This window comes from Sebastes fasciatus, chromosome 10, assembly GCF_043250625.1.
Source record: "Sebastes fasciatus isolate fSebFas1 chromosome 10, fSebFas1.pri, whole genome shotgun sequence".
NCBI classification, from domain to species: Eukaryota; Metazoa; Chordata; class Actinopteri; order Perciformes; family Sebastidae; genus Sebastes; species Sebastes fasciatus.
In genome coordinates this window covers 30,497,519-30,519,704 of record NC_133804.1, presented here as the reverse complement: position 1 = coordinate 30,519,704, position 22,186 = coordinate 30,497,519, and the positions used below count along the sequence as shown (strand labels likewise).

General features: G+C 38.3%; 1 protein-coding gene across 5 annotated transcripts in view; it reads right to left on the bottom strand.

The window, feature by feature from the left end:
- diaph2 (diaphanous-related formin 2) overlaps nt 1-22,186 on the bottom strand; it is a 449,753-nt gene that overhangs the window by 161,062 nt on the left and 266,505 nt on the right. For all 5 annotated transcript variants that reach the window (XM_074649328.1, XM_074649329.1, XM_074649331.1 and 2 more), the window contains one exon: nt 10,672-10,801. In XM_074649328.1, the coding sequence (XP_074505429.1) occupies nt 10,672-10,801 (130 nt within the window). The remainder of the gene's footprint in view (nt 1-10,671; nt 10,802-22,186) is intronic.

The window sequence follows — 22,186 nt, the reverse complement described above, 5'->3', positions numbered from 1 at the left end:
TCCCTGGAGTCAAATCCAGCAGTTAGCCCACTGGAAGCAGAATCGTGTATTTCAGCGGTGTGACCGCAAGTAAGCCACGACCTCTGTGTGTTTTCCCCCCGTGAGTAATAAATAACGTTACAGCCAGCAAAACACCTTGGCTAATTAAATCAATGCTCTACTTTATAACGCCAGTGGTTATGTCAAAGCAAGCGACTAATAAGCCTATTTGGAAATTGTGTATTTCACCGATGTTTCTGACCGCTAGTGACCGAAACTGGGTGCGTTTTTAAGGGGTTGATTTAGTGATTTGAGGGCCCCAGGCAAACGCCGTCTTGCTTTACTTTTCACCCTCTCTAAATGGGAAGAAGAAAAAGAAGAAGTAGGCCAGTTCAAAAACTTTTTTTCTGAAGTAAAACTATTAACTATTAATAGTAAAACTATTAAAATTGCACAGTAAAAGTAATGCATTCAAATGTATTACATTTAAAGTGAAGAGTGATAAAAGGTATTATCAGTACAATGTACTTAATGCTTGTTCAAGGTGAAGCTTTCAATTCTAATATGTGCTCGATAGTAATAATAATGCATAATAATTTAATTGTTAAATATGTAACGTAACCAGTAACAGTTCTCTGTCAGGTAAATGTAGTATTATAATATTTTCCTCTAGAAAGTACACAGTAAGTAGCCTACAGTTGAGTTATATTTTAAGTGCTTTGGGGGCCTTTTGTAAGTTATTTCGGGGAAAAATAAGCTAGAATAGTGGCAAGATTCAATATCTGTTCACGTCTATCTAAACATCAGAATAAATCTATAGCTGTTGGGGCACTTGTTGGAGGCCTCAGGCAGTTACCTAATGGTAAAGTCTGCCCCTGGTGTTTTTTTCCGGTGAACCAGAGTGTATTTCAGTTGTGTTTCTGAACGCGAGAAGCCGCGACTTGGGTGTGTGATGCAACTATGTCATACCAGGTGTATTACTTAGGAACCAAGGAAGTGCAGTTGTCGAGTGTGAAGTTGTTTGTATGAGCGGTTCCCGAGAGAGCTGCAAGCAGCAACACCACAGGCCAAGCATTTGGTCCGTTCTGAACAGGCATGTTTTCACTGCACTAGTTATATTAAGACACAGAGAAACAGGAACATTTTAAAGTTACTAAAACAGTGGCGATAACCTAACTAATGCAAATCCTCTTCTGCAGTCTAATAAAATAAAAATGAGCCATGTGCACCGTGTGTATGGGATGTGCTTCAATATTTTGAAATGACAGAATCTTAAAGATTAAATTAAAAATATATGTCATGCAATATGATTGAGAGCAAGAATAAATATGTAAAAGTAGGGCACGTCTCTTTTAAATGAACGGTTACTAACACACAACTAATAGCATGGGATATTATAAAATCTATAAATAGTGCCTTTGAGCTAGCCGCTGGATATTTGTTAGCAAAGACCAGCTGCTAGCGGGGCACTTTCAAAATGTTCCCAAAACTTCAATAACTGACTACTATGTTTTATTCCTCATTATCTCTGTAGACATTTTTTTTTTTTTTTTAAATAGTGAGTCGACATGTCAGCTGTGAAATAAATGAAGGAGCTATTGCTTCGGTGCAAAGCATCAACTTCACATGTAAATCTTGAGTTTTCTTTCAAAGACAAACATCTCTTTAGCAAAGAAAGAACATCCGTGCCTGTTGCAGTAGTACTTATGTGTTTGGCTTGAATCACGTCCATTCTGCCTGAAGCCTCTGCAGCTGACTTTAGTAGGATCCCCTCCCCGGACTGGCATGAGGGAATATCTCCTCAACCCCATGATTCCCTGCGACTCCATTGAAACCGAAAGACAAATGATCCCTTCTGTGTTCCACCCCATCCAGAAAGGCATTTTGTCTACGTAATACAGAGCCAAGTACTGCTATGAGTTTAAATGGGAAATGGGCACTGCTTTATTATGCTGCAGTGCCTTGAAATGAATGTGGATAATAGATATATTCACAGCGGTATTAATATCCTCTGAGTTCATCTTTTTTTTTTTTTTTTTTCTCCCCTCATTCTCCATTTTCTCTCTCACAGGCTCCAAAGTACTTTGCCCTTGGCTATGCCTTATACTAAATAGATTTATGAGAACATTTGTGTCATATTTCCTCTTTTCCCGGATTGTCAAGACTGATTGTCAGTGCACCACTGATTGAGTGGAATCACCACAGACTTAGTTCCCATTGTCAGGCCCCACATATTCGTCTCTGGGGGGGGATTTAACAAGGCAAATTGGCCAATGACACTTCTCTCAAGGCTTTGCCGCTGCTATTAAGATGAGGTCAGGGGTATGAAAATAGTGGATTCTATGACTGCATTTCAAATGGTTATAGTCTCAATATCCAATAGTACATTTAAGAATGGATGCATAAACAGTACATGAAGAGTTCATTTGCAAAACCAGTTTCATTGATCTTCCCTGGAGTGCAAAAAAAAAAGAAAAAAGGAATGTAATTAAAAACGGTGATATATATATATATATATATATATATACAGTACATAATGTATATATGTTCAGTATTGATTGCACTCTCATTCAGTGGTGCATCATCCTAGAAGAATAAGGAAGATATGAAGAGAATACTTGTCTATGTTGAAGAATACTTGTTTACCAGGCAGATGACGAGAGGGAAGTGCATGATCTGATCAGTAGCATTCATCTATACATCCATCACCATGGCACTCGCGTTATTATTAAACTCCTTACTCACATGAAATATGAATAGAGCAGCTATGGCTAAGGCTACATCCCCACTAATTTATTTTTGTTGCAAAAAATGCATAGCTTTTGTTACGTTTATACCTCGCATTCTCACTAGTCTGGTGTTTTAGAACCCGGAAAATAGAGACGTTTGAAAATGCTGCTGACGCCGTTTTAGTTTGAACGGAGATCTTTAAAAACGATGACGCAGACAAACACAGGTTCGCTTCTTGATTGAGTCTTATCAGGCACGACACGACCTTCCCTGATTCGTCATGTCATCACATGACACTTTACCAGGAGTAAACAAAGGACATCAGCTGTGATTACCGTGCGACTACCTGTGGTTAATTCAACATGGATAACGAATTGCAGGCGTTGCTGACCTTGTTGTGTTTGCTAGCAGCTGTTAAATTCTGCATTTTATAACGCTACTACTGCCTGCATGCTGCAAGCTATTATTTGAGCGATTTGCGAGCGATTTGCAAGCGGAGTTATCAGCCCTGTGGAACGGATGAGACTCACGTGAGCTATAATTGGTAAATGCTAACAAAATGATTAGGTGCTATATTTTGTACTAATTTTACTACCAATATAGAAAGAAAGCCCCAGTGTCATGTTTCATATTTTAAAGTGAAAAAAAAACAAAAAAACATTAAAAACACAAGAAGGTAGTGGAATAGAAGCTAATTTGGAAAAGAAACAAGACTTCATAAGACTGAAAAAAGTTTTTAAGAACATACTCAACATTAAATGAAAGTTGATTTATTCAGTAAAATAAGGTGTAAAAGAAGCAACCAGTATAAGGTACATAAAGTATACTGTATCAATCAAACACAGTAATGAACTATGATATGTATGTAGGTAGAGAAATCAATCAATGTTTAACCTGAGCCAATTTAAGGATAACTCAAAATTGTAAAATAATAAATAATACAATAATAATATAACAATGGTAACATGTACCAGCATTGTGTAAACTCAGTGACTCCTCTATATATTGTAACACTACTGATGCTTTCCTGTGCCACTACAATAATCACTGAAGGCAAATGACGGATGTACTGTTTATCTTTACAACCTCCAGCTGGCAGCGGTGACGGTGTGCTGCTGGGTGTGAACCAGTCACTTTGGGGGGAAGAATAGGAGGAATAAATTTAAATTCAATTCATTTTCAATGAGGAGGCCTGAGCCCCTTTCAGCTCCCCGGACCTCCTTCAAATCCTTCATCCCTCAGCGTGATGTATCAGCAGAGATCAAAGATGACATGGTGGCAGGAGAGGATATACCAATCCTCTGCTCAGACAGAGATGGAGCTCACAGTGAAATATGGCAGTAGTTTGGATACAAAGCCAATAATAAAAGCTGTATCGCTCCCGTAAGGGAAGGCAACAGGTTGAATTTGGCAAAGGATCTTTCAGGCAACAACCCTGATGTCTTCAAAAAAAAAAGGGCAATAGGTATCATATGTGATAAATCTATACTGCAAAGGAGAAATGTTTGCATGTACATGAGCTATCATAAACAAACATCAAGCCTTGGCATTAACATGCGTCCTGAGTGATCGGATCACAAGTGGACAGATCTAAGTACGTCTGTTCACATCTGGCATAAGAATGCGTCTCCACATGTGTCTCCATTGACCACTTGTGATCCTATCTCACTTCCCGCTCTATATGCAAATAAACACGTAGTAAAAACACGGGTAATACAGCAGACGTTGTGACGTAATATTATATGAATGTCAGTAGTAATATCCTACTGCATATAGTCGTGAATCCGGCTGCATTTTTATTTACATCAGCTTCAGGATGAGAAAGAGCGGGCGGGGGTCAGCTCCGTGCAAAGCATCAAAAGAAAAAACAGTATGATAATAATGCACGTCCTGTGCCTAGTCTGATAGTCAGTAGATATGTAGCCTATAGGTTTGATATATTTTAATAAAATACAGTTGTACCGACAGAATACAGTAGAGCAGAGAAGCCGTTTCCATGCCGCGAGGACACATTCGTGTACACACTGTTAAAATAATGTGGCCATATGTGGCCCAGACCACCTCCGAATGTGGTCTGCGTGATCGGATCTCAATGCGTCCTCAGTGCGTTCACACCTGTACTTAGATCTGTCCATTTGTGATCCGATTACTGAGGGCGCATGTTAATGCCAGGTCTGAACAGGCCCTTTCACAACTTCTCTCGAATAACCTATTTAATGCAGCCCTGTTTTTATATATTATTACTACTTGGCTGCTTTTATAATTTTATTAAACTGTGTGGTTATCAAAAAGATAAATGTGATCTGGAACATGGTCGGATGTTTCCATTTGTTATCTTAACGGTAAAACAAAAAAAATAAATGGTGTCAAGACTAAACTTGATACAGTACTCAGTATCAAGGTTAAACATTATACTTTACAACACATATGATTCAACTCCATGTGATCTCATATCTCTCCACAGATTCTATCCATTTAAAAAGAGTTTCAGTGTCTGAATGACAGTGGTGTCTCTTTAGCAGCTACTTCACTGTCTGAAGAAAAGTGCTACGGTAGATGCTGGTGAAAAAAATACTGTCAATAACATGTCCTTGTCTGTTCTTCAGGTTTTTCAATCAATGCTTTTAGAAGAAGAAAAAAACAGAGCAACATGTTCCCTCGCTGTCATTGACCTAAAGGTAAAACAGACCAACCATTCATGTGCTTGCTTTTTCTTTCCGGTGGATGAGCCTTAAGCTAGTTGAATAGAGTTATTTCTGAAATAAATACATCTTACATGTATCTTAATTTGGGATTAGATGAAGTTGATCTATGACCCAATGAGTATACATTTGAATCACTGAAATCCACTTAAGCCTCAAGAGTTATGATGTATTTCTACGCTAAATACAGAGCATGGAGACGGCATTACATGGTTTAAAGGGGATGCATTTCACTGCTGCAGCTGTTTTTATTTCAAATTGTGTTTCCTTGAAGGATAAAAACTGATATTAAACGAGAAAGTGCTCAGAGACACCTTGAAAAAAGGCTGCACGGTTATCAAAATGCACTGTATGTTGTTTTAATAATGGACATATATTAGGAGTTTAATGCTTTATATATATATATATATATATATGCATACAAAAATCAATGTTCCTTAGTCCATGGCCAAACTTCTTAACACATTTTATCGTTTAAGTATTTAATACATTTTCCTTCTTGATGGCGGTAATTACAAAGGGAAGGCATTGTCACCACCAAAACTGACCAGATCAAAGAAAGTGAAGGCAAAGTGCAGCTCTACATTATATCGAGCAGGACCTCATTACATTAAATTGCATGAATTTGACAGGCGCTTTGTCCATAGTGACTTATAATACCGGAGTATTACAGTACAATAGGTCAAGGAGAATTACTAAATTTGTTCACTACATTTCTTTTTTTGGGCTATCATTTTTTTTAGCAGGAAACCTACAATGCTTCCACTAGCACTGCAACAAAGAAGTGGTTGATTGCGTGCTAATTATCTTGGTGAAGTAAAGTTCACATCCAGTAAACAAGTAGTCATTCTCATGTTGTGTTTTCATGACTGTACTGAGGTGGTGGTTTTCAAAGTGGCTATCAAGCATTTTCCAAATCCGTATGTTATGAAAATTGGGGGTGCTGAAAGGCTTGTGTGTTACAAAAAACTGCAGTTGTAAAGCATTTGTGCAACATAATTATACGGAGTAAAAATAACACAGATCAGATTTTAATTAGCTAAAATTAATTTGTTAGTGTTCATAAAATGTTTCAGTCTTTATAATGTGTAACAGTTAGAGAAAGAAAATGGAATTACAGCCTTGTGGTTGCCTCCGTCAACCAGTCCAGCTGCACTCATGTACATGTATATGTACATGTATGTCCAAAATATCATTACTTCATCATTTTATTAGACATTGGTGTGAAATTGTCATAATTAGCACATTATTTATTGAGCTTTGGCCACAAACTTGTTATGTGAAGTCACCATGACCTTGACCTTTGACCACTGAAATTGTGTTCATGAGAACAGAAAACCCAAAAACATAACCCTCCAGCATAAAAATAGGCTTAGGCTTTTTAATTAAAATTGTGTTTGGTTGCAAGAACACCTTGAGCTGCTAAAAGTTTAATGAATACCCAAGTATACACAATTATTTTCTGCTCAATAAGGCCATCTGTCCTCAGTAAATTGTTAAAAGCACGGCCCTCCTCTTTGCCCAGGTCTTATCTGGAATATCTACAGCTTGCTGCTACTGACTCCTTACAAAATCATGTAATGTTTTAATCAAAATTGACCTTGATACAGGTAGGCTTTCATAATGGCTGAATCCAAGGGGAGAGGAAGGGTCTCCTAGGGACGACCTCTATGTGCTAGTTAGTTAGCTAATGTTAACCTCTAGCTTCCATTAGGACATTCACTCTCTTCTGCTCCCAGGCTAGTCTATGTCTGGACATGTCTGATGTAATATGATACACAATCATGTTTTTGGGTAATGTTTGGCTTTTAAAAGGATGAAAATAGATAATAGCTCCTAATACTTGTTAGGGAAGCAAGGTAGGAAGAGTAAGAAGTAGCGAGGTAAGAGTCAATAAAATAAAGTGGCAGAACTTATATCATGGTCAAAACGATAGGAAAATATTGATCACACCATTTTCGTCAAGCATGAACTTTTCTTATATCACTGCAGTTAAACTGTCCAGCGATAAACCAAAAGATGCACAGTGCCGCTGTAATAGATATCTGCACTGAAAGTACTAAAACAGGGTTTTATTGCTACCTGTAGCCATTATCACTAAATGCTATAGTGCCACTAAACAAACAAATAATCGATTAACAATAATTAGCAATCATGCTTCATTAACATATGTATGGGCCTGCTGTAAAACTCAAATACATTTTTTGAATCACTGTTGGAAAACATAATTTTGAACGGTGGAGAAATATAAATTGTTGTCCAGACGAAAGCAAGGTGGCAATCCAATTTCTTAGAGAAACGGTGCGCTGGATGAGTGAAAGTCTGAAGCAGCCAATCAAGGCAGGGGAAATTATGATTTCCTGGGGAAATTATCCATGCCTGATTGCACTTATCAATGAGGTACAATAATTGTACAACTTCCAACCATTGTAGATGGCCATTTGATTACATTTGAATCCCCCCCCCCCCCCTTCAACAATCAGAAATCACAAGCAGGCCACAGGCTTTACACAGGTCTGTTCAAAAGAGAGTTATTACCCAGGCCAGCACAACAATATGTTCTTTTATTCCTTCACGAGAAGATGAAGGTTTTACTGTCAACTGCTCTCCTTTGTCTTATAAGTGAAATTTTTGGTTTTTATGTTGGTATATAATTTACAATGTAGTCCAAGTGTAAGCATTGATTATATAGTGTATATGTATTATAATATGAAGCCCAGGAAGAGTGGTTGTTGCCATGGTAACAGCTATCCAAATAATCAGTAAGAATCTTTCAAACTCTGGCCATATGAATAAATGAAATTATTTAAAGTAGAAACTTGGGTTTTTGGGGGGGGGGAAACAAATCTGTCATTCATGTCACTACGCACAAAAGTTGGAGGAAAACTGTTCCATCAGAGAGTGAAAACAAAGTAAATGGGGGTTGAGGTGAGAGACAAATGTTAAACAGAACGTCAAAAAACACCGTTATTAGAGGAGGTTATAATGCAAGTAGTGATTAAGTGTACATCGTTAAAGCAGGGATAGGCAACTTTGGAGAAACCTGCAAGAGTAAGCTACATTTCAGTATCTGAACAAAAAAATCCCAGCCCCTCCCTTTAGGCCTCCCTCCAAAGCCACTCACCAAAAACACTGGGTGGGCTGATGGACTACTGCTGGACGACGAGTCCAAGAGAGAACGTCGAGGAGAGGAGCGCTGCGCATCGTTGTCATTGCTAACCGTATCCAACTACCTTATGTCTCATTCACATGTAAAACAACACCTAACCAGGGTCTGAAATTAAATTAGGTCACTGAACATTTCTACCGCCCACTCAATTTAGTTTTCTGCCATTTATGAAATCTATGTAGAATTGTAAACACTGAGTCAGTGGAAAATTAAAGGTCCCATATTGTGCTCATTTTCAGGTTCATACTTGTATTTCATGTTTCTACTAGAACATGTTAACAAGCTGTAATGTTAAAAAAAAACTTTATGTTTCTCATATAGTCTGCCTGAATATACCGATATTTACTCTCGGTCTGAAATGCTCCGTTTTAGTGCATTTCATCGGAATTGCGTTGCTAGGCAACAGCTTGGGTCCATATTTATTTCCTGTCAGCTTATTTCATTCACATACACTGCAGCAGGAAATAAAACTGGGACACATTTAGAATGATTCGTTTAAAACTGTGAAATGGTCTAAATATTGTAGATTTGTGACATCACAAATGGACAAAAATCCTGAAAGCTTTTTTCAAAAGCACAGTTTCTGAATGCGGGCTGTGTGTATTTCTCTGTGGATTGAGCGTTTGATACTTTCACAGTATTTATACAGCACTTAAACCTACTTTATTATATAATAGAAATGAAAATATCACTTTTCACAATACGGAACCTTTAATCCCTGACTATTTTAAACTTAAGAATTGCTTTTTAAAAATAACATTTCTTAATATGACGAATATATATCTGCCATGGTGGCAGGTGACCTGGAATTTGTGTAGAAACATGGCGGCCGGCTCCGTGTAGAGGACCCGCTCCGTATGTAGATATAAACGGCTCAATCTAATGTAACAAAAACATGAGGATTCATTTTTTCAGGTATTTTCCTTTAAGATGAAAAGGAAGCTTTGTTTAATTTTCTCTAGCCAGTTCACCTGATAGGAGACCAGAAGCTTGTAAAGGATCTGAAGATACTGGTTAATAATTCAAAGATGCTCTACTGTTTCTACAGGCAGTAAAAGCTTTTCAAAGACATGGAGTGGACCAGCACATGGCCTCTCATGGGGTCTCTATGTTCCTCCTTTGTGCCTCAAAGTATATCTAATGAAATTGGTTTTTAGAGAGGCTCATCAGCAGAGATTTACCTTTTTTCTCATTTATCTAGCTTCAACATACTAACGACACCGTAAAATATATGGAATAAAACAACAAATATATGTGGTAAAAAAAGTCTTAATGGTACAAAATAATAGAAAAAAGATGCAGATTTTTTTTAAATATGATCACTGGCCTATTCAAAAATGTTAACTCTTCCTCTCATTGACCTGTAGGCGCGTTAATGTCTCAAAATGTAAACAGGAAGTCTCCTTTACTGTTACAGTATCCCATTGAAAACCCTGTTTAAGTGTATGTGATAATCAATGAAACAAGTGAAGCATGGTGTGCCCACAGTTAACTGTTTTTTGCATCCCTACTCCTTAAATAGTTCCTGAGTCTTCAGTCAATTAACTGGCATCTCCTTGAATAATTCATTTCCATGAAATGACAAAGTTGATATGATTCAAAATGTGTGCATACAGACATCTAAATATATACAGCGCGTGAAGACTATTCAGTCCACTTACACAATGGCTGGCAGCCTCAGTCAAGTGCATAATTAGTTGAATTAGATTAAATAACCAATTACGAGACTAACAAAGTAAATAAGCCTGCAGGGATTCCACCAAATGCTTGAGAATAGAATTAGAGTGGAATTAGTTTATTGACAGGCTGAATGACAGTGTGGTCAAACAAACAGCTCTATACCTGTCACAAAGGGAGAGTGCTAGCTGTCGTCAAGGGATGGAATAGATAAGTAAACGGTGAAAATGCGTTGAAAAGAAATATAGTGCAATGCATTTATGGATATGTTTTGGTAGTTTCATTGCCCACAGTAAAAACCCTTGCATTTTCCCAGGCTGTATTCATTACCAGATGATGCCGGTGCTTTTATAATGTACGCGCGGGTACTGTGAAATGTGACGGGCCTCAATACATAAAGACGTAGAGACTTACCTCTGCTGGCGTCCTCCACGTGCTCCAGTTCTTCTGGAAACCTCAGAATCTCTTGGTGACTCTCTTCACACTTCTCAGCGAGGAAATGAAGAAGCGTTGTATTCTGACTGATGGATTTTGTGTCTCGGAGCTAAAAAAGAAATACAAGAAAAGAAAAGAAAATATGTTTTTAACCCAGATTTTCAAATGTACTACACACATGTACTACACAGCCTAATGATTAAGGTGCACACATGATGGTAACAACCATGGTTGCAAGAATCAAGTACAAAGTCTGTTTGTGTCCTCTTAGGGGTACGGCCACCATGGCCGCCTAGATAATAAGGAACTGCATGTAAAAAGGTTTCAGTGAACTGCTCTGACAATCTCCAGTATCAAATGAGGGGCGGGATAGAGACACAGCACGTGAGGAGATAAAATAAAAATGCATTATGAGACATAACACACTTTTGCATCCAATTACAGATGGCTGAAAATACAACCACATATACTGAAAAGTACATACAAGACATACAAGACATACATACATAAACTGATGGTGCACACATGAGAATAAAACAGTGCGGCAGGAAAGTTTGGATGAAAGTACTGTACCATGTTTGCCAAGTATATATATGTGTGTGTGTGTGTATGTGTGTTCATACACAGAAGCTGGAGTCTCCACATCAAACTTGTTCCATATTCATTCCCCACCGTGATTGCCATGCTGTTCGAATGGCATGCTGGGAAAACTAATTAGCACAACCCACCTCTGTGTACTCCTACTGATAATATCCGCGCTGTAAACAGCCTGCATTTGGACATGCCCACATATTTGTGCATGTGCAGATGCAAACACATGTGTGTGTGTGTGTGTGTACATACACACACACATTTAGGCAATAGTGAATTGAACAATTACAGGCAGTCAGAGGCACGCCGTCACACACCAACACAAAAACACACATACTGTCATTAGATGAGGATCAATCATTTGCTCACGTTGGGTAATCACAATTTAATTTCATGGATTTTAAATTTTAATTTGTTTATTGTTATACCCCAAACTGTCATTACCAGGCAAAAAAGGTGCATCCCTGGTATGCCGATTCCATCTGCTAACTAATATTAGCAATAAGGAGAAGGTAAACTGGGAGAGGTAAAAAAGAAAAATTATAATTTAAGGATTTGTAAGGTGTTAAGAAACAGTTATAATTCTAATTCTGTGCATCTCTAGATTGTTGCATATTGACCATAGTCTCACTGATATAATGTGTTAATGATTTTAGAGCGGTATCTTAGCCTGAACTAATATATTGTGCACACAGGAGAGGAGGATGGGAACACCGTGGGGTTTGACTCATTCATTGAGTGTGAATGGAGAAACCATGTGGTGTCAGGTCATTAAAACTATCTGATGAATCTGGAAGCATATTAGCATTGTGAGGTGAATATCATTGACATAATAAGACTGGACCGGGTCCACAGAGCATGCATATTCACTAATTCATAAACAGACTACTCTAATTGTTCTACCCAAACCTGTATTTTTAATATGTTCAACTCTAATGAAATAATTTGTACAGTATAAATTAATGCTTATCATTTTCAATTTTAATTTGAAAGAAAGTCTGGGACTGATTAAAAAACAACAACAACTGGTGAAGCTTTAAAAATACCATGTGAAGCACAAACACTGCGTAGTTTAAGCATTTTTATTATTATTGTATGGGACTCAGATGCCTGATCAGCAACGTATTGCATTTTCTCTCTTTTTTTTACCGTGCACTATGTATAACAAGTATTACTGGAAACATTCCCTGATCCGTCCTCGTAGCAGGAGGACCTAGAGTTGTTCACTATAGACTGCAGTGAACACTGTCTTCTTCCAGCAGAAAACTGCTGTCAAAACCATTTTAAACTGATCTGCTCCTTCTAAAAAGTCTGTGTATTTTAAAGCCAACAAACAAAATAAAATGGTTTTATCAGCTAAACATGAGGACCCTCAAGGTTTTAATATGCTTTTAAACAGAATAAAAAACAACCGGGCCACTGCCTTAAAGTGTGAGTATTAAAAGTCTGAAAGTGTCCTGCCCAACACTTTAACCCCGATACAAAATACAAGTTAAATCTTCGGGAATGACAATACGCGGAGTCTGGAAACATTGAAATGTGTAACAAATACATGGACATCAAAAACTAAAACCCTCTGAGACCCGCGATCCCGACCGACATTGGTACAAACTATGTAATGCTGGCTTGTCAGGAAAGAGTGCTTGCCATCCATTTGCCGATAAATGCAATTGTTGCAGAAATCTCCAAATGTCAAAAGTTTTTGTTACCAGATCACAGTATGGGTTGTTCTATGGTGTTACTCAAGGTCTTGGTGTCTTAATGTGGTATTTTGGAGGGATTATTGACCATTTTTTATCAATTCTGGAGTGGTAAAAATTGTTAAATTTAGCACCAAATGTGTAACAAAATGACATCAACCTAAAAATTACTGCAAAAACTGAGCATGTGATTTGCATCATATACTTCCATTATAATGTTTTAAACCCTTCTAAACTGTTTATTTCTGATAACAACTTGACACACAGTGCTGAACTGCATCTCAAATTAATCTTCAGGTTCCCAGCGTTCAGATGATGTACACAACTTGTATGTGACTCATACAGTTGACCTGCTATCTGCCCCGAAAGACCCCCTGTTCCCCCCTAAAAAAGACAAAGACGGGTCTATTGTGGGGCTCTTAGTGATAATGCCATGTTATGGTATATTTAAAATAGATTTATGTGATTGAGACACTTGAGATGTCCATTACACAGTATATCATTTATAAGGAGACTAGTTTCTATGGCAGTAGTAGATGGACTGTGTTTTTACACATAGCATGTTGAGATACAAAGAGCTGTTGTTGGTAGTGGTAACACATCCTGCTAAGGGCCTCTGTAAAGGCAGGGGGAATCCTACATAAAACCTGAGGTGCTGATGTTATTTTCACACTATTTTGCATCAGCAATTCCAGTCAATGCAGCTTTAAGGTATCGTGAGAACTGTGCCAGGGGCTGTGGAGCAGCTGTGCACAGGTTGCAGTGAGCCGGTCTGTGTCAAAGTCCAGGGTCATTATTAATCCTAGTCCCGGACATTTCAGGTTTGTGCTAAAAGCCAAAAGTGAAAAAAAAAGGCTTTTACTGTCAGAGCTCCTAAGCTTTGGACTTGAAGACTTTAGGCTACCTGGAGCTTTACCTAAATCTTTTCTTTAACACTACCTATATAAAACGCCATTTTTTTTTTTACACTAGCTGCTTACAATGTGTCTTATCCCATTATGTTTTAAAAGCGGGGCTGGATGGAGTGCATATAAATGCTACTCCTTCTATGAATCTGTTCATTTGAAATAGATGGGAAATGCTGTGTTGCTGAAAGCAAATTCTGAACAGTGATATCATTCAATCTTTCAGAACATAAATTGCCTTGAGGTGGCATTATTTCAAATCCCTCACTAGTTAGTACGATACATTCCAATGTATTCAGCATTTAGAGTGGCAAAGGTATATTACAAGCAAACACACCTCCACTTCCACTTAAATATCCAGATTGGAAATAAATATATAACACGATAATTAACTCCTAACAGAAGAAGTGGCGATGGGAATATAGAAGCCTCGCGCTAACAGAAGGATTGTCGGCCCTTGATTGCTCAATTTAACTTCTGAAGATGGAGCTGCGGCACAGGGCAAACACATTGTACCATTGCTCATATAGTTACATGTTTTACTTTATTAGAAGAAGAAAAGGCGGGTATAGTATAAACTGTAAGCTGAAAAAGAAAACAAGGCCGAGGAACATAGTGATTTAAATGCACACATGTGCTGTGGACATTTTGAAAGCGGGACCTAAGGTCACATTGATGTTGGGTCACTGTTAACCAAGTCAAGTGCCTAATAGGTAGCCCGTTCTGTTCAACTTCAATTGAACACAAATCATTGCCATGTGGTCTTTAATTATTAAGCAGAGTCTGTTACAAGTGTTTTTTTGTTTTCCTCCCTCTCAGTGAGACGGGGATAAAACCCAAGAGAAACAATATTTCTTTGTTTTTGAGTCATGCAGCAGATGGTTTGATCCATTTACCCAATATGGTTCAATATGGAAACAGTCTCTTCTATATTCTTAATTATCATGTGTATTTTTCTGCAGTTTTCTTACAATACTTTAAAAAGATATAGCTAAAGGAACAGGGTGTAATATTTCGGGGGGATCTATTATCAGAAATTGAATATAATGTAAATAATTATGTTTTCATTAGAGTATAATCTGAAAATAAGAATCATGTTTTCGTTTGCTTAGAATAAGCCCTTCATATCTTCATAAGGAGACCACCAAGTTGCACCGCCATGTTTCTACAGTAGCTCAGAACGAACAAACCAAAGATTGGCTCCAGCGAGAGCCCATCAAGTTTTTACAAATCCGTTGTACCGCCAGCCGACGTCTGACTTCCCAGTCGATCAGACTGTTGTCAGACTATTAAATAGGCTTTATCAGTCTCTATAAGCCCCATTGATGTGGGTCAATAGGGTCCTACTACACCCAATAGTAGGTTTCATTATCTATTAACATGGTAGATCACAGAAAGAAGGTATAAAAGAACACGACAATAACCTCTAGCGACCGTAGTAATTATGACAGGAGCAGAAGCAGAAGTCAGGCGCTGTAGTAAAGACAATGTGAAACTCCATAAGGGTTGGAGGTTGGGGACAATGGATGGGACACAAAATACAGGGTTTTCACCCAGGAGACCAGAGTTCACATCCAACAATGTGAAACCAACAATGTGTAGTTGTCTTTGTATTTGTAGTTATTGTAACCCAAAACACAATGTGTTTCCCTAAACTTTCACTTTTATAACGTAGTAGGCCCCTATTGACCCACATCTATGGTGCTTATAGTGTCTGATAACGTCTATTTAATAGCCTGATAACAGTCGAGTCGGGTGGACTTCCGTTGCTCCTAAAGTAGCGTTATTATGGTAAGGATGGCCTCTGAGCGAGGCGAACGGTGTTATCACGATTTTAAACTTGTCGGCTCACATTATTGCAGGGGAGTGAGCGGAGGGGTACTCAGTTGGTCTGCAATCTGCAACTACACCACTAGATGCTGCCAAAACGTACAAACTGTACCTTTAAAAACGTTCCTATCATTTGCTCACACGTTTTTCACACTGTGAAATGAAATCCACATTTCACTGCTGTCCTTGTAAAGCTTGAGCAGTTGTTCAGCTTGCAGAACATATGTGACCAAGCCAGCTCCCGGGAGATTTGGGTGTCCTTGGCAGGACGCGGGGCTGTAGTGGAGGGCTGAAGTTGGGTCAGCCTGTGCCCTTCCCCTTGCTGCTCATTCCCATCATCAACCTCCTCCTCCCTGATGAGCCCATTAGATACCCTGGACCTGCCACCCAGGGGGCCATTTACTTGATTGACTAAAGTGAGAAAGCAGACTTTTTTTCTTGTCCATCTATAATGGCCCAATCAGCCCCCTGAGGCATTACCAGGCTCTACACTGACACTCCACACTGATTCAGTCAGCTTGCAGGAATACGAACGGCACAGTGAACTCGCCACACTAAAGCCCTTTTCACACCTGCAAGATTGCTGGCTTCAAATATGTGTGTAAGGCGGTGGCTTTTGGCATTCACACTTAGGTCTCCCATATGAAGCATCCCATGTTGAGTGTTTCCACATGACATGACTGCCCCATTTGACATGATGGTTCTTCTACTCATAGCAGTTGTAGCACTGCTACAGAACAGCAGAGACTTTGAGAAGAATGCCACCAGACATAAAAGTGTTATAAAATCTCACAGAGGCGGCCTTAAAGATGGATTTTGTAACTTGTTTTGGTCGTCTATCCCCACAGCTTAATTGCCAATCTTAGGCAGCGCTGGGAGGAGGCTTGCCCCCTCTTCAGCACCCGCACTAGTTCTCGAAGCACTCTGTAGGCCGCCCAATAAATGTTCTTATCAGTTTTATCATCAATTAGATAAGACACTGGATACTGGTGCCTATGCTACAACGCACCACAGTGCCAAAGCTACTTTAAAGGGACACGACAACAAAGTAATCTTTTGGCTCTCAATAAAATCCTAATTTGAGACATGAGCGACGCATAAAGTCTCTGCCCGTCTGTCAGTAGCAGCTCCTGGGGAGCTGAGAGGACAGCGGCTCGCTAACCTGCCTTCACCAGGCTGACTGACAACAGACATTCACTGAGCCAATAAAGTTTTCATGTTGGCTCCATAGAAAGAAATCAACAGTGCTTGTAGGCCTACGTATTGATTAATTAATTTTATTTCCCCGCCCACCGTAGCGATTGAGGGGAATCTTCCTTTTGTGAAACAGGTGAGCTCACAGACAGTCTGGTAGCGTTGATCAATGAATGAATGAATGAATGAAAGACTTTATTTCGAACATATAATAAATAAAAACAGATACAAAATAATAACAAACAAAACAAGAGTTATAGTGTCCGAAAAGGAGTAGGTAGAAGAAAAACTTATATTACCCTACCCCTTTCTCACTTCTCCTCTATTAACTCATATATCATAGAATGATAATATAATATAAAAACTATCTCAGATTTATTTACATCCCAAGTTGAATATATGAACAGCATCCCAAATTTATTTACAACCCACAAATACATCCGCAGTTAAAAAGTATATAACCAACCTTTAACACAACTCTTCTTCAACCATGTACCTCCCAAAAATATCTTTCTTGTATAGCTTTTTAAATTGATTTATATTTGTGCTCCCCTTCAACCCATCACCTAACCCATTCCACAAATCCACCCCACAAACTGAAATACACATACTCTTCTTTTTTGTACGAACACAATGCTTTTTAAAATTAAATTTTCCTCTTAAATTATAACCCCCCTCCCTGTCACAAAACATTTTTTGAATATTGCCCGGAAGTGAATTATGTCTTGCTTTAAACATAATTATTGCGGTTTTAAATTTGACTAAATCCATAAATTTCAATGCATGTGACTTCAAAAACAGTGTGTTCGTGTGTTCCCTATATCCCACATTATTTACTATCCTGATTGCTCTCTTCTGTAGTATGCATAATGGTTGTAAGTTGCTTTTATAAGTGTTACCCCAAACTTCTACACAGTAATTCAGATATGGTGATACAAGTGAAGAATACAGAATGTGCAGTGATTTATGATCCAGTGTGTGTCTTGTTTTCCCTAAGACTGCTATGCTCTTTGCCAGCTTTGTTCTTACATAATTTATCTGAGGTTTCCAGCAGATTTTGTGGTCCAGTATTACACCCAGAAATTTATTTACATATACTCTTTCAATAGTCACATCATCTATTATCATTTGTACTGGTATGTCTATTTTTTGGTTTCCAAATAACATAAATTTAGTTTTGTCCAAATTTAATGACAATTTATTTCTGTCAAACCACCGTTGCAATTTTCTGATTTCTGTTGTGGCCACCTCCAAAAGCTGCTGCAGATTTTCCCCAGAACAAAAAATATTTGTGTCATCTGCAAATAAAACTAAATTCAGTGTCCTTGATACCCTACCTATGTCATTTATATACATAATAAACAATTTTGGACCCAATACTGATCCCTGCGGGACCCCACAAGTAATACCTGAGCATGTTGATTTGTAGTCCCCTATTTGCACGTACTGCTGCCTGTTTCCTATATAACTTCTCAACCAGTTCAGCACTACCCCTCTTATACCATACCTTTCCATTTTATTGAATAATATATCATGATCAATGGTGTCAAATGCTTTTTTTAAATCTATAAATACTCCTACCGCATACTTCTTGTTATCAATACAACTGGTTATTTCTTCTGTTAGCTCCATTAATGCCATTGCTGTTGATCTGTTTGCTCTGAACCCGTATTGACTGTCTGTCAGTAAATGGTGCTTGTCAATGAAGTTATCTAATCTTCCAATGAACAGTTTCTCCAATATTTTAGAGAACTGGCAAAGTAAAGATACAGGCCTGTAATTAGTGAAATTATGTTTGTCCCCAGTTTTATATAGTGGAATAACTTTAGCAGTTTTCATTTTATGTGGAAATGTGCCAGTTATGAATGATAAGTTACAAATGTAGGTTAGGGGGTTTGCAATACTGTCAATGACTTTCTTGACTATCGTCATATCGATTCCATTCAAATCAGTAGATGTTTTATTCTTGCACTTGTTAACTATGTCTATGATTTCTTTTCTGTCTATAGCTTTGAGATAAATTGAGTTTGAGTTTCTTGCAATGTTGCTTTCAACAACCTCCCCATCCTTTGGAGACGTGTCATTGATTTTTCCTGCCAACTTTGGTCCCACATTTACAAAAAATTCATTAAACCCATTAACCACATCATTCATATCATTTAAAGACCTATCATTATCAATAAAATATTCAGGGTAACTTGAGCTAGTCGAACGGTTTCTAATAATACTGTTTAATATATTCCATATGCCTTTTATATTGTTTTTGTTATTTTCTAGTAATTTGGTATAATATTCCTTCTTGCATATCCTCATAATATTAGTTAATTTATTTTTGTATTTCTTATATTTATGTTCTGCCTCTTTAGTTTTACATTTTATGAATTGTCTATATAGAGTATTCTTTTTTTTACAGGCATTTTGCAGTCCCTTTGTGATCCATGGTCTGTTTGTGTTATTATTCCTAGTGTTATCTTGTTTTATTGGACAGTTTTTGTCATATAATGACTTAAATATATTTAGAAATGTTTCATATGCTGTATCAACATCATTTCCTTCATAGAGGGTTTTCCAGTTTTGTGATAGCAATTCGGTTCTGAATGCATTTATGGATTCTTCTGTTCTCAATCTCCTATATTTGATTTTATGGTCCTCCTTCTCTTTTCCACAATCACAGTCATGGATCACAAAAACTGGCAAATGGTCACTGATGTCATTCATCAGCAGCCCGCTCACTAAGCTACTTTCCATGTAATTTGTAAATATATTGTCGATTAGAGTTGCACAGTGTGCTGTTATTCTGCTTGGTTTGGTGATCAGTGGATATAAACTCATACTATACATTGTGTTAATAAATTCGTCTGTCATTTTGTGTTTGTTAGGATTTAGCAGGTCTATATTGAAGTCCCCACAAATGAATGTAACCTTCTGATTAGTTTTGGCAAATATTTTCTCCATACTGTCTTTAAAAGTTTCCATGCAGGCTCCTGGTGCTCTGTATACACAACTGACCATCACATGTCTTTGGTTTTCCATGCAGATCTCTACAGTGATGCATTCCATCACATCATCAATAGTGGTTGACATGTTTTCTAAAATCTTATATTTCAGACTATTTTTCACGTACAGGGCCACACCCCCTCCTTTTTTGCTCTTCCTGTTCATGTAATTGAATTCATATCCTTTCAACTCGAAATCTGCTTCTTTCTCAGAATTGAGCCAGGTTTCAGATATTGCAATGACATTGAATGGTTTTGTGAATTGACCTAAGTATTCTTTGATGTTTTGGTGATTAGCATATAAGCTTCTACTGTTGAAGTGAATAATTGACATTCCTTGAGCTGACTTCACATTGCTGTTATACTGTTCATCGGTGTAGTAGCAACATGTGTTGTTTAGATGGTTAAAAAAGTTATTGTCAGGATCAATATCTTCCAGTTCCAGTTCCAGTTCATGCATATTGTGTTCAGATAATGTTCAGTGAATGTTATGTAATTCCACAAGAACCCATTTTCCACAGACAGGTATGATTACCTTGTTGTGTTGTTCTGATGTCACTGGTATTTGTCCAATTCTTCAATTTCTCTGATAACCAGCACTCTGGCCTCCTCTGGTGACCCGTTCAGTTTGATGATCACTTTACAGTTTGCAGTCCACGTTGATTGAATTTTCCTCTGCTTCCTTAGAAAGCGTGCCATTCTGGCGATGTCTGCGTTTTTCTTTGTAAGATGTTCATTCACATAAACGTCGGACCCCTTCAGCTTCCTTCCTTGTCTAAGCAGCGTATTTTTGTGCTTTCTGTTGGTAAACCGGATTATTAAGGCCGGTTTGTCGCTCTTGTTCCTCCGGGGGAGAGGGTGGCATGACTCGATGTCGGTGTTGTTGATGGAGATGCCTTTGTTGTTGAAGAAGGCCGTCACCTGTTGTTCAAGGGACTGTTGGTCGGGCTCGGTGAGCCCCCCGACGTCCGCTGGTGTCACCGCCCGGGCGTATGACCGTGGCCTGGTCTCCAACCCGCTAACGATCACGTCGTTTATGCGGGAGTACTGCTCCAGATCCGCCACCCGGCACTCTAAGAGGGTTATCCTCTTGTCCTTCTCGACATGTTGTCTCTTCAGCTCCTTAATTTCCCCCATCAAGTCCATTATTAGTTTTTGCTGTTTAGACACAGTTGCAATTTCTCCAGACATAAAGTTCAGCGCCTTCTTTATCTCTTCGATCTCCTCGTCCGAGATTGCACTGCTTTGTTTGGTTGTCTTTGGTGGCATGTTGTTGTTTTGTTTGTTGCTAATAATTCACTATGTTAATTTTTTTTCACTTGGCCTTGGTCCAAAAGAAAAGTTTCTCCGTCCACATGAATCCAACGCTGCGTTCAAGGGCTGAACACATTGACAATCAATGTAGATATGTTTAATAAGTTCAAAACACATAGAGTATACAGTGGGATATTTGATGATTGATTAAAACAGATGTTTATGCAGATTACGCCTCACTAAACGCGACAAAAACACGCCCGTCTCACAGAGTCCGTATCGATTGATACATTTAATAAAATGGAAGCACGATGCGCGAGTGATGGACGTCAAAAACGCTTCTAAAAATGCTTTCAGTGGGGATTAGCCTAAAGTAGTCTCGTATAGCCTGACCTATCTCAACAGCACTTTGTCAGCTCCACACATTATTATCCTGGTATAGGGGGGAACAAAAAGCTTGTTTGTATTTCTTTAAATCGATCACAATTGTCTTGGCGGCTGGCGCTAAGCAGCAACGGTGGGCAGCAACGGTGCCCTTGCCAAATAGAGAAGGGGAGGAGAATGACGGCTGAAATAGGCGGCCAATGGCAGGCTTATACCTACAGTCTACATCCGGTGAGTTAGACTATCCTGTAAGCAGTGGGCATGAAAGAACTTGGGCAACTTGGTCTGATTTATTTATTTATTTGTTTGTTTGTTTTCTAAGCATTGTGCATGAGGCAATGTTTCAGAGTTTCCGTGGAGATGTAGGAGAACAAACCCCTCAAGGAATCTCCCAGAGAACTTGAATGCATTTGTCATTTCTATCACTTGAGACTAACTCATTCATAGAAATCTGTGTGAAAAATTATATGAATTTGTAAAAAAAAAAAAAATCCAATTTCCTTTTACATAAAAAAAACAACTAAATGTGAAATTAGATAAATAATGACTAAATGTGAAATTAGAGATTAATACACTGTCATCTTAGAAATTAGGTTGCTGAGAAACTGTGTCAAAATATGTGTAGACTATACACTGCAGA